This window comes from Hippopotamus amphibius, chromosome 6, assembly GCF_030028045.1.
Source record: "Hippopotamus amphibius kiboko isolate mHipAmp2 chromosome 6, mHipAmp2.hap2, whole genome shotgun sequence".
NCBI classification, from domain to species: domain Eukaryota; kingdom Metazoa; phylum Chordata; class Mammalia; order Artiodactyla; family Hippopotamidae; genus Hippopotamus; species Hippopotamus amphibius.
The window spans coordinates 29,386,033-29,402,780 of NC_080191.1; the positions used below are offsets into that span (position 1 = coordinate 29,386,033).

The following is a 16,748-nucleotide window of genomic DNA, read 5'->3' on the forward strand; positions in this document are numbered from 1 at the left end:
TCAACCATTAACCTTTTAATTTCAGGTATTATATGCATATCTTTTCATCTCATTTTCTGGTCACATTTCTTATTACTGATAATGCCAACTATACATGACCAAATATTTTCTTTTTTTTCTTTAACTGTAATTCAGTTCTCAGGTATCAGATTTTCCTTTACAAGTATTATATTCCCTCCTATTATGCTCCAAAATCTTTTCATAGAGCCTATGGGTTAACCCAATATTGAATTAGAATATATCTGTGAACAACCAGTGTTTGACAACAGGCAGGATATATTTAATTTCCTTTGATCCAAACTTTACTTTTCATTTGGCAGCAACAGGATTCTTCTCCTAGGTCTTAACCTTGAGGGTAGGTTGGCATGCAAAGTTCATTACCAAACTTCCACTGCCCAATCAAGTATCCACACAGTATTGCTCTGCTGCACTGGGGAGGAAATATCTCCTGCTCCTACTTGATTAAGTGGATTGAAAGAGCCAGTGGTTCTTTAACTAGAAGCAAAACTTTTAATTCCCTGATGCACTGCTGCCAGGGTTCTGTCTGTTCTTTGCTATAGATGTTAATACCAATCAACTTAGGGCCATGCTTTGTTAATGAAAATGAGAGACTCTGGATGAATGAGGAAGGAGAAACAATTGAAGAATGAAAATTAATACAAATGATCTGGGTAGCCAGAGAAAGCAGTTCCCATTCAGCTGTCAGCTTCTAGGTGACTAGCAAGTCTACAATGATGAAGCATAATAGTTTCTATCTTCTTTCTAGTTGGCCTATTCTACAGGTTGAATGGTGTGAAACTGTTGATCATCAACTCATTTTCACCTTTAAATCTAGTAATTTTATATGACTCAAACAAAGATATCTGAAGTCAAAATACTTACTTATCCTTAAAGCTTTATCCATATTGGTTAAAAGAAAGTTGCCCCCAAATGTGCAATTACTTATTTATTATACATATTTTCTAACGCAATTGCAATTTTCTGGCATTTACATAACATTCAAACACTGTTTTTAATACACTGTCTATTTTTTTCCATTAAGTGGAGAATACTGGCCTTTTCTACACATGGGAAATTTAGGAGAGGGAAAATGAGAGATTATAACTGAAAGCTCTTTTGAAAGTATATCAAGAGCTATGTAAATGTTACTCTATAACAAAGGTACAGATGTTTATTATTCATTTAACAAATATTTATATACCTAATCTACAAGTATTATAATTCTTAAGTGAACAAAAGACGTTTAGTCCCTGTTCTCATGGAATTTACATGGAGACACACACTTTTTATATTACATGACCTTCACTTGGCAGGAACTGTATCTCCTGTTGCTATTATATGTGCAAGATACTCTAGAATTATTAAATTGTAATAGAATTCTAAAACATTATTTCCCTGGAACAATGTTGAACTGTGAGTTACAGTTTTTAATCCTTAGGCAAGTAATTTCTCTATTTTTATAAAATGAAATGGTCTGTAAATCAGCTGACAGTCTAAGGACTCCAACAGGACAAAAGAAATAGATATTATGCTTGACACAATAATAGATATTATTACACAATATAATAGATATTATAGTGGACACAATAATAAATATGTGTCCAAATAGACATGATGAACTTTTTCCTTTAACATTTTTATTATGGAATTATTCCAAATATACATAAAAGGAAGAAAGCAGTACATGAACCAAAACCATTAAAGCTTCGAAATTTTGACTGGTTGATGTGTCTCGGAAGTCCATTTTCCTGTTTAGGTCTCTCTCTTCAAAAATTTTAAGATAAAACACATCATAAGTTGCTACATTTTATATATGTGCTTGCTTTAAAACAAAATGAACATCTGACTTACCAATGGCATCAAGTTTTTGTTTCATTTACCACACCAGACAAAAATAACAATCCAGAATAATAATACCAAAACGACAACGAGTATTATGATTACTTAAAACAGTAGTGTTTTTGCTGTTTTCTTTGTCATTTAGACAACATATCACTTGGCATGTACAGTCAAATTACTGTGCCTTTTATGGTGTGGAGATAAAGAAACCCTCCTATACAGTTGGTGGGAAAGTAAATTGGTACAGACACTATGGAGAACAGTATGGTTCCGTAAAAACTAAAAATAGAGTTATCACACGATCCAGCAATCCTACTCCTGGGCATATATATATGGAGAAAACTCTAACTTGAAAAGATGAATGCACCTCAATGTTCACTGCAGCACTATTTACAAACGCCAAGACACGGAAGCAACCTAAGTGTCCATCGACAGATGAATGGATAACGAAGATGTGTCATATATACACAATGGAATAGTACTCAGCCATAAATAAGAATGAAATAATGCCATTTGCAGCAACATAGATGGACCTAGAGATTATCATACTAAGTGAAGTCAGTAAGAGAAAGACAACTATCATAAGATATCACTTATATGTGGAATCTAAAAAAATGATATAAATGAACTTATTTACAAAACAGAGACTCACAGACACAGAAAACAAACTTATGGTTACCAGAGGGGAGAGCAGCGGATGCAGGAGATAATTAGGAGTTTGGGATTAACATATACATACTAATATATATAAAATAAAAAACAGAACTACTGTAGAGCACAGGGAACTATATTCAATGTCTTGTAATAACCTGTAATGGAAAAGATTCTGGAGATAACATATATACATACACATATAAGTATGTATAACTGAATCACTTTGTTGTACATCTGAAACTAACACAACATTGTAAAGTAACTGTACTTTAAAAATGGTTTAAAAAAAGTGCCTCTTATAAGGTTATACCATCAAGTGGGTACTGTTAGATTCATTTAATTATATGTATTTATATTATTATATGAACTATTTAAATGACTCCAAATTAAAAAGACAAAGTAAGGTATATTCCCTGAATCTTCAGCTCATTCCTTCCCTATCCCTATAAGCAACCATTTAACAAAAGATGATACATTCTTTCATGTTTTTAATATAGGCACATTTGTACATGTACTTATATCCTCACCCTTTCTCATATAAATAGTAACATACTAAACATTCTTTTTTTTTTTTTTTTTTTGTCTCCACCTTTTTCTCACTTAACAAAAGATCCTGCATATCACTCCATGGCAATATACAGAGGTACTTCTCATTCATTTTTCTAACTGCATAGTGCTACCCTGTGGATAAACCGTAACTTAATCAACAATCCCCTATTTATGGACACTTGCATTATTTCTAGTCTTTTGATACTACATGCTATTTTATATGCTATAAAAACATACTTGTACACATGCTTCTTCAAAATTTTTGTCCGTGTATCTCTGGGATAGATATCTATAAATGAGATTGCTGGATGAAAGGGTAAATGCACATGTGTTTTTGCTAGAAACTGCCAAATCTCCTCTTATAATAAGTCTCAAAAATATACTATATTTTCAAAACCGAGCATCTGAGGCCTCACAGTCATTAAAAAAATATTACTAGTAGTTTATGGAGTAGGTTACAAAGAAAGTGAAACAAACTAATTATGTTTTTATAGTAAACCAATGTGCTTACACTTAATTATAATTTGAAACATTTGAATGTCTTTAGGATAAAAAGGGAGGAACATCACATATAATATGCATTAAAACGTACCATAGCCTTCCTAGAAAAGTTTGCTCCTTAATCATACTTAAGCTTATGCCAAAGGATATTAAGATGCAACACTGAGATAAACATATTATTTTATTTGAGGTAAATTATTCTCACTTTTATCTGGATATAAAAAACAATTTTCAAAAAAATTACTTAATTCTTAAGTAAAAACATTGATTATGGTTAGAACAATTAATTATGGATAGCTGATTAAGTCAAAATAGGTATGCTCTAAAGGATCAATATTACTCAGCCATAAAAAGGAATGAAATGGAGCTATATGTAATGAGGTGGATAGACCTAGAGACAGTCATACAGAACAAAGTAAGCCAGAAAAGAAAAACAAATACTGTATGCTAACTCATATATATGGAATCTAAAAAAAAATGGTACTGATGAACCCAGTAACAGGGCAAGAAAAAGATCCAGATGTAGAGAATGGACTTGAGGACACGGGGTTGGGGCGAGGGTGAAGGGGAAGCTGGGACGAAGTGAGAGAGTAGCATAGATATATATACACTACCAACTGTAAAATAGATAGCTAGTGGGAAGTTGCTGTATAACAAAGGGAGATCAGCTCGATGATGGGTGATGCCTTAGAGGGCCAGGACAGGGAGGGTGGGAGGGAGTCGCAGGAGGGAGGGGATATGGGGATATATGTATAAATACAGCTGACTCACTTTGGTGTACCTCAAAAACTGGTACAAGAGTGTAAAGCAATTAGATTCCAATAAAGAGCTTAAAAAAAAGTTTTATGATACAAAGACACTATTTTTAACAACTCTTCTGGCATTACTTTATTTGTTCATCACAGAAAGAATATTACTAAAGTAAGATGTGGTTTCAAGTGAAGTCTTTGTTGTCAAAGTGATATCAGTAAGTCAATTCAATCACTTCACTGATTCTGAATTTCTCCATCTGTCATATGAAGTTAAAATTTTAAATGAAATAAGATCTGGAAACACTTTTTATACTGCAAAGAATTGTTAATAAATAAAAATATAGTATTTTTGTTGCACTTCTAGACAATCACTGTGTCAGATACTTAAAGGACTTGAAGATAGGTCAGGCATACAACTAGTAAGAAAGAGGTAAACACAAAAATAATGATTCCACAAAGCAAAATATACATTTCTACTAGAAGACTAACATAGAAACTGCATACAAATTCAAAGCAGAAGCATCTACTTGTAGGTGATCCAAGAAGTTTCCATTTGGACAGACATCAAGGATAAATATCTGACAAGTAATGATGGGGCACAAGGAGGGAGAAGGTATCATTTCAAGTAGCAACATCAACAATGTGAGGAAAGGGAAAGCCTGGAGACATGCACATTTATGAATGTGACTCTGAACAAGGGGCATTCCTAGTCTTGAAATTTTGCTCTACATTTGTATAATTTCACATTTTCAAAAAGCATGATGTCACAAAATATGAAATAATAAAAGTTTTCTTTAATTCTGCTTTTATGGCGGGGGAGAAAACAGCAATGAGAAGAACCAAGAGATTTTTCTGGAGTATATTGAGAGGATTATCTATGTTAGCCCACTTGCTGGCAGAGTACAGTGTAATAATCAATGATATGCAGAAGGAATTACAAAAGATACGTCATTAAAGATACTGGGTAATTCTTAAGCCAGGAAAATTACTAAAATAAACTTTTTTTTAACCAAAGAATAAAACTGGTCAAAAAGTTAATTAGACCATATGATTTTCTGTTCATTTAAAAAGAAAGAATATATATTTGAATTTTGATTTTCCTTCCAGTCTCAGTTACTCAAACTGTAATCAACAAACATACATTTCTAACTACAATTAATTTTTTGTATTCGTGTTGAGCTTATTATTTTTACTCTAGAGATCTGTATATTTTATTTAGCAACCTGCTCACAAATTCTTTCATTAATCAACCAATCCCTCAGTGTCTATAAATACGCAGCTTCAAAAAGCACCACTCCTAATTAGATCAGAATGAATAAGCTTTGAAATAACAAAATTTGTATTCAAATAATTACTTAACCACATATACCTCGTTAGTTAAAAGTTGTTTTCATATTTCATAATTAGCAATAAAATGGCAAATAATATCAATAAAGCAATGATACATACTTCTTAAGGCACAAAATGATTAGCTCACATAACAAGCCATTAAAAAGGCATTTTTACATTAGATAATTTAAGAAACATAATAACATTACTACTCAGAAATAATGCAGTAGTTTTTATTAGATAAATTTGCTACATGTACGCAGTTTCAAATTGATAAATATTTATGAAATTGTTAAAGAAATGCCAAAATGATAAAGACGTACCAGATTGATATAGTGGGGACTTAGGTACTGCAAGCTTGTCCCACATTTTTGGTAGTCTATTCTTACAGGTTATATGCTAGCAATTTAACAAATGATTGGAGATATTAGACAACATAAGTCATATTAATCAAGACTAGAATGACACAAGGAACTCTTAGGAACATATTGCTCCCTGGCTTGAATTATTAAAAAAAAAGGAGAATGGATTGTCAGGACTTCCCTGGTGGCAGAGTGGTTAAGAATCCGCCTGCCAATGCAGGGGACATGGGTTCAATCCCTGCTCCACGAGGATCCCACATGCCATGGAGCAACTAAACCTGTGCGCCGCCTGCGCTCTACAGCCCTCGAGCCACAACTGCTGAGTCTGTGTGCCACAACTACTGAAGCTCGAGCATCTAGAGCCTGTGCTCCACCAACAAGAGAAGCCACCACAATGAGAAGTCTGCACACCAAAACAAAGAGTAGTCTCTGCTTGCCGCAACTAGAGAAAGCCCATCTGCAGCAAAAAAGACCCAACACGGCCAATAAATAAATCAATAAATTTATTTTTTAAAAAAAGAATGAATTGTTGAGCTTATAGTAAATATTTAAGTAATTATTTCCAAGCAGAATTAAACATTTTGTAATTCAAAATTCTCAGAGGTGTTTTAGGTACATACACAATAAGAGCTAAAATTGGCCGAGAAAGAATTAGCTTTTCCACTACATGCAATTCGTTATATTTAGACTTCTTATTAAACTTCAGGAAATTTAAAATTCAACAGGCAGAGTAACCTGATGCAAATAAATGTAATAAATGACATTAGGTCTCTTCAAAATAACTATAAAAGCACATATCATAATGTCAACAACTATACTGTCTAGTTAAAAGAAAAAGATCTCCAGTAGGACAAATCCAAAAGGAATGAAAGGATAGTTTACTATTAAAAAATCTATCAACATATCCTATAAACAGGTCAAATAAGTTCCAAGATCAAGATAATCTTAACTATAAAGGAACTTGACAAAATTCAACATTCTCACTTGATTAAAAGAAAGAAAACAAAATTCAATACCTTACACAGACTAGAAAGATTCTTCCATAGCATGACATGGAAAAATTCTCTCCAATAAGAGTTACTTAATAGTGAAATGCTGGATGATCTCCAAAAAATTATTCAAGTCTAAAATAAGTAAGCGCTATTATTTAGAATTATACTGGAAAGTTTTTCAAAAATTTTTGTTGAAGTATAGTTGACTTACAATATTACATAACAGTAATTTGATATTTCTATAGATTATACTCCATATAAAGTTATTCTACAATATTGACTATAGTCCATATGCTGTATATTACATCCTTGTAACTTATTTATTTCATACTTAGTCATGTGCACTTCTTAATCCCCTTCACCTATTTTGCCCCTCCCCTTACCCCCTCCCCTCTGGTAACTACTAGTGTTCTCTGTATCTGTGAGTCTGTTTTTGATTCATTATATGTGCACCCCAATGATCATATTCAGTGCTATATACGATAGCCAAGATATGGAAGCAAAATAAGTGTCCATCAACAGATAAATTGATGTGGTACATATATATACAATGGCATATTATTCAGCCACAAAAAAGAATAAAATTTTGCCATTTGGGACAATATGGATGGACTTGGAGGGTATTATGCTTAATGAAAAATGACATAATTAAACAAGAATGAAGCAGAGATAAAGTACATTAGAAAGTTGGAGGGGAAAATTAACAAAAATCTAGAAAAAAATATAACCAAATTAATATAGAAGAGCTAATGACTTTACTAATTATTAATAATAACCAAAGAGAAAATAAAATTGAAAAAGATTTCAAGTTAAACTAATTAGAACTATCTGTAATGAGAAATGTACTACACCTATTTGGAAAAAGCTAACAATTTTTAGTAAAATATAAAGAAAAACAAGTGGCAAAACTTAGCATGTTCCTAGATATGAAGCTTGAGTACAGTAAGGACATAATTTTTTTTCAAAATAATCTGTAGTTTAACATAATAGCAATCTAAATTTCAAACTCAAATGCCCACTTTGAACTGGGAAAAATCACTTTAAAGTGCACAAGAATTGAAGAGATTTGGATAGTGGGGGTTACTTTTAAAGAATATTTACAAGTCAACAGAAAGCATACTAAGACAGGTGGGCAATTAATAAAAAGATACAACTAGTTAACAAAGCTACAGAATTATAATCTACATTATTAATGTTCAAAAAGCCCCAAAACCACCAAATTTTAAAAATTTAGCAATTCATTTTGAAAAAGCCAAGTACCCAGTCCTGAAGAACAGACAATCTCTTCATTTCTGTTAGAAGAATAAAAATCAAAGCAATTTAATAATAGGCATCAAGAGCCTTAAAAGTGTTCATATCTTTTTGATTAAGTATTTCTACCTTCTGGGACTCTGAACTAAAGATTTAATTCTAAAAACAGAAAAAAAGGTTTAAGTTCTAAAATATTACACTTTAGCTTGATAACACAGTGAAGAAACAATCCACACTCCACCAATGAAGGACTAACTACGCACAGGAGGGAGACATCTGTGGCTACTGCATATGATCACAGGCCCAATTCTAGACCCTCAAAAAATCATTAAATCTTCCCAAACCCCAAAAGCAGAAACAGAGAGCTTACTGTTAGATAAGATACAGTATCCCACACACCAGATACTCAGTGATGATAAGAATTCTTGCCCTCAGTTACCCTACTTAATCCTTACAGAAGCCTTATGAAGAAGATATTATCATCTCCATTAAAAAACCTACATGTCATCGACTTTCAGAATGTATATGTCTTGAATAGTTGAAACAGAACTCAAAATCTGTGAATGTCAGGGATCTACTATAAAGCAAACTTATGTATTATAAAAGACCTTGGGGAAAAAAGCCAGCTCAAAGATTTAAACACATACAGATGTATGACTACTTACAAAAAATGATGTAATTAATTTCAATGTATTTCCTATACTTGATGAGAAGGTAATTTTCTTTAAAGACACTGAGATGTGGGAGTTGAAGAAATACTATTTCCTATGGATTACCTGTGATGGTGCAAAACCACACATGTGAAAAGCTGAAAATACAAGTGGCACCTCCGCTTTCAGTAGCATTTCAATATAGTGAGTGCTGCAAAAATATACAGGATGAATGCCAGATTCTATAGTGTCAATAGGTAGATACCTCTGCATAAAAGAGAAAAATTGAGAAGTAATGAATATGCAGCTAATTTAAAAACAATCAAACTCATCTAAATCTTTTGCTTTAAATTTCTACTTCAAAATTAACATGGTGGCATAACAAGCTACTGCAAATTTTATGTAAGTTAAAAAGTTAGAATGTTAAACACTGTAGAAAGATTAAATCTCAATAAAGGCAGTATGATACACCTTCCTTCACAAGATAAAGGAATAAAACTAACACTTCATAATTTTGACAAAGTCAATCCCTTATGGAATAATGGAGATGAGTACTGCATGAAAGAATAAATATATGAAAGAGTACATGAGTAATAAATGCTTTACATTTATTATTAAGTATATTTCAATATGCTTATAGTATCTTTGGCTTTAGTCAATGATTCTGAAACATCACAAATGTTTAGTTGTCAGCTCTTGGTATTTGCCTAATCCGCTTTTTCTAAGTTAATGTTAAATAACCCAAATCTAAATGTGAGTTACTAATAACTGAAATTGGGAAATCCATAAGAAATTCATATCTAAAACTGTGATGCATTCCCATCAAAGTACTCAGCCTATCTATCTACATATATATAATTTATTTCATATATTTTTATATTTGTTTATATGTCTAGGTATACATTATATATATTATGCACGTACAGATACATATACACATATATTTACAAACTTGTATTACATTTTTCAGCAAGTTCTTCATAAAGTCAGTTATTTTTTCAAATTAGTTCTTGGGTACACTTTATCATCATGAATGCTCTATATTTTAATGAGTGTTACTGTAAACCCAACATCTAACCACAATAAATTTTTTAAACAAATAAACTTGAAGATGTAATTTTGTGTCAAGAAAAACTATTAGATTAGCAATTATATCCTAGAGGCTTATAATAAAAATTGATACTCTCTAGATATGACTTCTAGAGAGCCATTTTACATTTTTACCTTTATAGGGCAACTCTTAAACTTTTTTAATAAAAGAAAGTTAATACTTTAAACTCAAATCAAAGTCATAAAATTACATAAGAGTTAAAATAAGGAGGATTTCTTTCAAGCTTTATTGCTAAACTGTTTTCAAGGATTTAGGTTTGAGTAATATATGAAAATTTCTGAAATCAGTGATTTGATTTATCGGTAGTTTTTGTGTTTTATCATTCATTATGATAAATGATGATTTACTATTTCACATTGTAGAAATATATAGTTCTGGGAACATATAGGTACAAATATATATTTTACAGTAGGTTCTTAGGGAGATATCTCATAGTACACAAAAAATTAATATTAAATATTGACAACTGAAGACATACATAGTACATTCAATGAACATCTTGTAGTCAAAACTTCAGATGGCTGTCCAAAGAAAATTACCTTTTTATTAAGTAGTTAAGAATAATAATATGAACTGAAAGAGAATTAGTATCCTTTTATTTTTCTTTTGTTGAATACACAATGTGTTTCACTAATTACTATTTGTAGAGTAGAATTAATGAATCTAATAAATAAATATATGCAAAAGAAAAAAATCAACTTATGCATGTATAATACTTTAATTTGCAATGCAAACTTGGGTAATAATTTTCTGAATATATATATATAACAGTAGTATAAGAATTGGAAATATTTCTTACACAGTGTTCTCTAATTTGCATTAAAACCAACATATTTAGAATACGTTTGCATAGAGATGGAGACAACAGACTAATTACATTCTCAAAGAAAATAAAACATAATGGATTCCCAAAGATAAGGCAAGAATTCTTCTACTCTTATGAATTACACTCTACTGGAAGAAATTATGCCATAAATTTTGGTAACCAACATAGCTCTGCCCAGAGTAGCTACTCAACAAACTGACTGAATGACAAGATACTAATGACTGCACACTGTAGTCACAGTAAACTCTATATTAAAAGTTTTGTTAATTGGTCTATTTTCACTCCATAACTCTAATTTATGGTAAATGGTATTCACAAAACCAAATCAATAATGACAGCTCTGAGCCACATGAATATAACAAAGAATCTTCTAAATCATCAAATTATAAATTATGTTTGTCATACTTTCAGTGTTTTGATATATTTTGGTTAATCACAACTCTTGGAAAGGATGGTAACTCAATAAAAGGTTATAAGATTATAACCTAATAAAAGAATATAGAATTAAGCAGAACACATGATAGGATCATAGCATTTAATAGATCATCTAAGTAACATATACACTAGGCTAATATGGAAAAAATGATCAGTAAAACCTTCTGGCTTAGGATATACTAGAAGTGGCATAACATGAACCAAAATGTTGAAGTTATGCCACTTCTTAGAGTATTTGACTTGATGATGGGAGATGCCTTAGAGGGCCAGGATAGGGAGGGTGGGAAGGAGTCGCAGGAGGGAGGGGATATGGGGATATGTGTATAAATACAGGTGATTCACTTTGGTGTACCTCAAAAACTGGTACAAGAGTGTGAAGCAATTATATTCCAATAAAGAGCTTAAAAAAAAAAGATATGTGCTTAAAGAAATGAAACACAGTAAGCAGTTTTATTAGACCTTCTTCTTCCACTATAGATAGTTCTGATGAGTCATTTTATTCCTGACACTAAGAAAAATCTATGGAAATTAAATAGAAAGACCCTATGAGAAAGGCAAACTCTCCAAACCAATCCAAACTGATCCAATCCACTCCAGTCTGGTCCTCCACTCTAGGGATCTGTGGGCAGAGGACAGGCCACGTTTTACTGGCAATGCTGCAGTGACTCTATGCAGCATGTGCACCATGCGTATCGTGCAGAGGGGTGAACAGAAAACTTTGGAGGTATCTTTTTAACCTTTGCTTTGATAATTCTAAAAAAACAAATCTTTCTCCTCTCGGAGAAAAAAAAAACACATAGGAAAATGGTATCTTCAAATATGAATAAGATTTAAAGTGACATATGAGAAAGGGAAGGGGTTTTGACACCTGTCCTCTTTCCAGCAAGTGACTACATGACTTACTATTGCTAATGCCCTGCAAATGGGTTACAAGTGTGCCATGACATACTGATGGTTGTAAAATTTAAATCTAAATGAATATTTCAATGCTTTTAGAATTTTTAACTCTAAACTTCCAGTGTTAGCTAATTATTACTTTATTTTATTTTAGGAGGGGGAAGATACAGATATTCACACACACTCTTATTTCATCTATATAAAATAAAATGTATATAAGGTAACTGTTGAACTACACTAGTTCATTTGAATGCCACTTTAGCCTGATTTATCATGCATGGAGTTTTGTTTGTATGTGAATTAAAATACTTCAGTTTTTATTTCAATTTAATTTGTTCTCCTTTTTCATATGATTTTACTAACAGAGAAGGCATACTCGATTGTTACTTTTATTATAATTACTATTTGAGATTTAGGCATTCCTCCATGGAAATAACTAATTTCTTGATTTTTCTTAATCTATATTTATTAACAGCTTTGATGTTAACAATTAGTCAAACTGATTCTTGAGGAGATTCCATAAAGAATGATTATTTTATCATTCAGAAAGGATTTTCTTGAGGACAAATAAAATTGGAAGATAATTTAATTAAGTCAGTACATTAAAGGGTTCTGGTCTAAACAGCTTAAGGACACATTTTTTCAAATTATTTTTATCTCACAATAATAGCAATACTTTATAAAATTTTGAGAACTTCAAATTAATGTTTCATTATTTCCTCTACTGTTTATCCTAGACCAAATTTTTAAATCTTTTTGATGCAGTTTGCTTACAATACTTTTAAGAATGTAGAGGAGCTCTCTTAAATACATTTTCTAAAGTAATAAAAATCTACTGTCCTTTACATATTTCTATTTAAATATTAATTCATACATTCAGCACATTTACTGAATAATTATGATCGGACATAGTTTGGGACATGTCAGCAAACAAAACGCTGCCCTCAGAGAGCTTACATTTAATATATAAATAATAAATAAACACATAAATTTAGGAACATGTTGGGAATTGATGTAGGCTATGGAGCAAAAGGAAAACAGAACAGGGGAATGAGGTAGGGGAATGAGGGACTGAGAGAATAGGTGGAAGCTTTTTTGAGGTTGATTACAAGACTGTAGTATTGTGCTAATATTAATGGCCAAAGCTAAAGTGTCTTTAATATGTCTTGAGGCAACTGCAGATTTGCTTATTTTGTCAGCCTGCATAGAAAATGTCAGTGTAATGTCTGAGACAGATGGAACAAACATAACAGAAAAGAACCACTTTTTAAGTAATATATTAAGTCTACTACTGTATGCACTAACAAGTAAAGTGGCATAGCAAAAACACCAATCCAAAAGACTATTACATCAAGAACATTTAAACTATGGAGTACTTACTATACAGACATTAGTTACTGCACTTAGATAACAGTTCTAGATAGAATCCCTGAAGAGGAATGTTAGCAGAATGTTATTTGTTTTACAAAGAAACAGTAAAACAAACTATGGTAATAAAATATTCAACTTGGTATACTCGTACTTGGAAAGAAAAAAAATGATACTGTAGAAGGCACTGCATGAGTCATCACTGATTATATAGCTTCACCAACAAAAAGGTGTCAAGGCTTTACAACGAGTTCATTCTAAAACCCCTGAGTAATATGTCACTCCATTCCATTCACAGATCTATATTCCATATTAAATGATGCAATCAAAATGGTAAATCTAATAAACTCAAAGCTGCTAGAGTCCTGCCTGATTTCAGTTTTACAGGAAGAAATGCTAGTAGAGCACATCACTCTTAAAGTGTTAAAAACAAAATAATGTGTTAGAAAAAGGTTTATAGAGTCAAAGCAAAACTGCAACTTTATAAAATTATGGTTAAAAACAGTTCTTTGGTGATGGCTGATAGTGTCATAATCTGAATACTAAAGTAGAATACTTAAGACTAGTGGCATGTAGGTACCATTTTAAAATACTTGACATGAACATGTGTGACAGACTTAAAATCCATACTTATTATCAAAAAAGAAATTTTAACATTATTTTTGTAAATGAAAGAGTGAAAAAATCTTTAAGATATTTTAAATCTTCACGTACAATTTAAAGAATTGTTCAAACTCTGGTTAACAGAAGGAAAATAGTTCCACTGATTAGAGAAAAGCTAGTACATACTCGTTTGCCTTTTACTTCCTCCTGTTCACATGAGCAAATTTCTCAAGGTGAAGTATGAGAGGTGGAAAGTCTTATTCAGGAATTGCATATAGCTATTTCAAGCATAAAATTATAAAATTTCAATATTTAATGCATTCCTTGGTGCTTTGTTTTTATTTTCTTTATCACAAATACATATTGCAAAAGCATGTCATAAATGCTTTCATTTACCTTGACATAGATACTGTCTAGTCCCCTTAAGAACTTATCCTTGGGTGCTGTGTGATTCTGTTGTCCAAGTGCAACATGTCACGGAAAAGGTTTGGGAAGCATTAGCATGGCTTATAATAATGGACAATCTCCCCCAGTTGGAGGTCTTAAATACAGTAAGTAAATAAGAAAACAAAATACAGAAACATTAATAAGTTGAGGGATGCACTTACCTCTAAACTTGGAACTAGTAAAATCTTTAAAAATACTCTAAAATACTTTAAACAAAACTCATCACAGATTTCCAAAATGTATATAAAACTAGTGTGCTTTTCCTCTATACAACATGGATACAATTTCAACTTATTATTTTCTTATACTGTAATTTAACCAGAGTCTTTCTAACAAAGCAATAATAAAACTTTCCATTCAATAGTTTTCTTTTTACATATGGAATTTTATAATTTACTGAACAAGTTTAAAATTTAATAATGCACCTATTATCATTAATCTTTCATTCAGTTACCATTAGGTAAGACAGCAAGTATTTTGAGAAAACGCCAAATCTATATCTTCAAAAGGAATCACTCAAAATTACATTCAGATAGAAAATGAATATAGAGTATATAAAGCACTCTACAAACAAGATAATAAATCCCAATGAATTTAAATAGGATTTTCCTCAAGATTTAAAATACTCCTTTAAAAAGAGACTAAAAAGTCTTACAGAAATATGTAGTCTTGGCAACCAAAGGAAAGCAGAAGTCAGAAGCCTGGAGAACTGCTGAAGAAATCGCAATGTTTTGTCTTTGTCCCCCAACATTATTATGAACAAAGAAGATACAAACCAGTCATGGCCAGTGTAACTTCCCTGCAAGCAGATTGAAAAGCACAGTTAAGGAACTTTTATAATATTTTATCTTACAGAGTGAAATATAAGAACTCCATAAATATTCATCTCTAGAATCTCTATTAGGAAAGAGATATTAATGATATTTAGTCCTCATTTTATCTTCAACCAATTTATAAGCTATTGATAAAAAATTAAACTTTATTTATTAAAAAAATTACTTGCGTGGTAACTATTTTAATGTACTATATGCTGACACTCCCAGTGGAGGTCAATAGCAGCAGCGCGACTGGAGGAAAAACTATCTGTTTTGTGGAAACACACTGTTCAAGTCATTAACATGATAGTACCATTCTTTCTCTAGTTTAGGTTATCTGCCAAATTATTAGCATAACGAAGTATTAAAAAAAATCCACACATTTTTAGAATTCACGAATGCTAATGATCTGTACACATTTTTTCTTGTAGTCAAACCCTATTTCTGAAAGATAACCAAATAAAATAAATGCATGTTTTATTCTTATTCTAGATTTACTAAATCTAGAGTATTATTCTGATTTACTAAACCTATTTTTAAAACTTCCTTATATATACCTGAAAATATATTCTAATAACTTTATTCAAGTTTCAACTAATAAAATTGAATTTAATAATTACTACTCAATCTAATAAAGTACATATTTAAAATATAGAATAAAACATTATAAAGATGTCATATCACTAATGTAGGTTAAAATATTATTTTCCTATAAATGTGTTTAAGTTCCCCATCAACGAATTCTGAAAAACATATGAAGAAAGTTTCAGTACTGTCAGTTATTCAAAAAGGATATGAAGAGAAGATTTTACAGAAGTTTGCTGCTGTTTCAGGAATCTCTCACAATGCTTTAAAACCAAGGTAAGATCATTTTCTGCACCATCTTTTAACAGGTTGAGGAACTTGCCATACCTACATTAACAGCCCAGAAAAGATACAAAATGAAAAATGTCAGGCCCTGCATTGTAAATTCATTTTTTAAAATTCATCAAAGTGTAGTTCTCTTGAGGTCTCATGGTTTCAAGTTTTCAGATTTTAACATAACTATATTATGCAGAGCACTTAAGAAAGAATAACACTCAATATATGTACCTGATAATTATGATATATTGGAATTAGCAGTATTCATCTAGTAAATACAATAACTTTAAAGGAAAATGAAATAGAACATGGATACTATAGATGAGTAGCAGAATATAAGCACTATTTCCTGAACTTAATCTAAAGCATGGAATGTTGATAGGCTAGACTGACAGAATGTTAAGTCTAGAAGCAATTTTAGAGCTCATATAGTCCAATGGTTTCCTATGAGGGTGGCACTTCTCCCAGGGGCTACTTTGGAAATTTATGGGACTGTTTTTGATTGT

General features: G+C 31.4%; 1 protein-coding gene across 4 annotated transcripts in view; it reads right to left on the reverse strand.

Moving 5' to 3' along the window:
* The window catches only part of TBC1D32 (TBC1 domain family member 32), a 208,683-nt gene that overhangs the window by 19,232 nt on the left and 172,703 nt on the right, over positions 1-16,748 (reverse strand). For 3 of the 4 annotated variants that reach the window (XM_057738443.1, XM_057738445.1, XM_057738444.1), the window contains 3 exons: positions 16,178-16,293; positions 15,222-15,376; positions 9,006-9,146 (listed from right to left, as the gene is read on the reverse strand). In XM_057738443.1, the coding sequence (XP_057594426.1) occupies positions 9,006-9,146; positions 15,222-15,376; positions 16,178-16,293 (412 nt within the window). Of the gene's footprint in view, positions 1-9,005; positions 9,147-15,221; positions 15,377-16,177; positions 16,294-16,748 lie in introns of those variants that run through there. The other variant, XR_009054257.1, reaches the window with a different exon arrangement.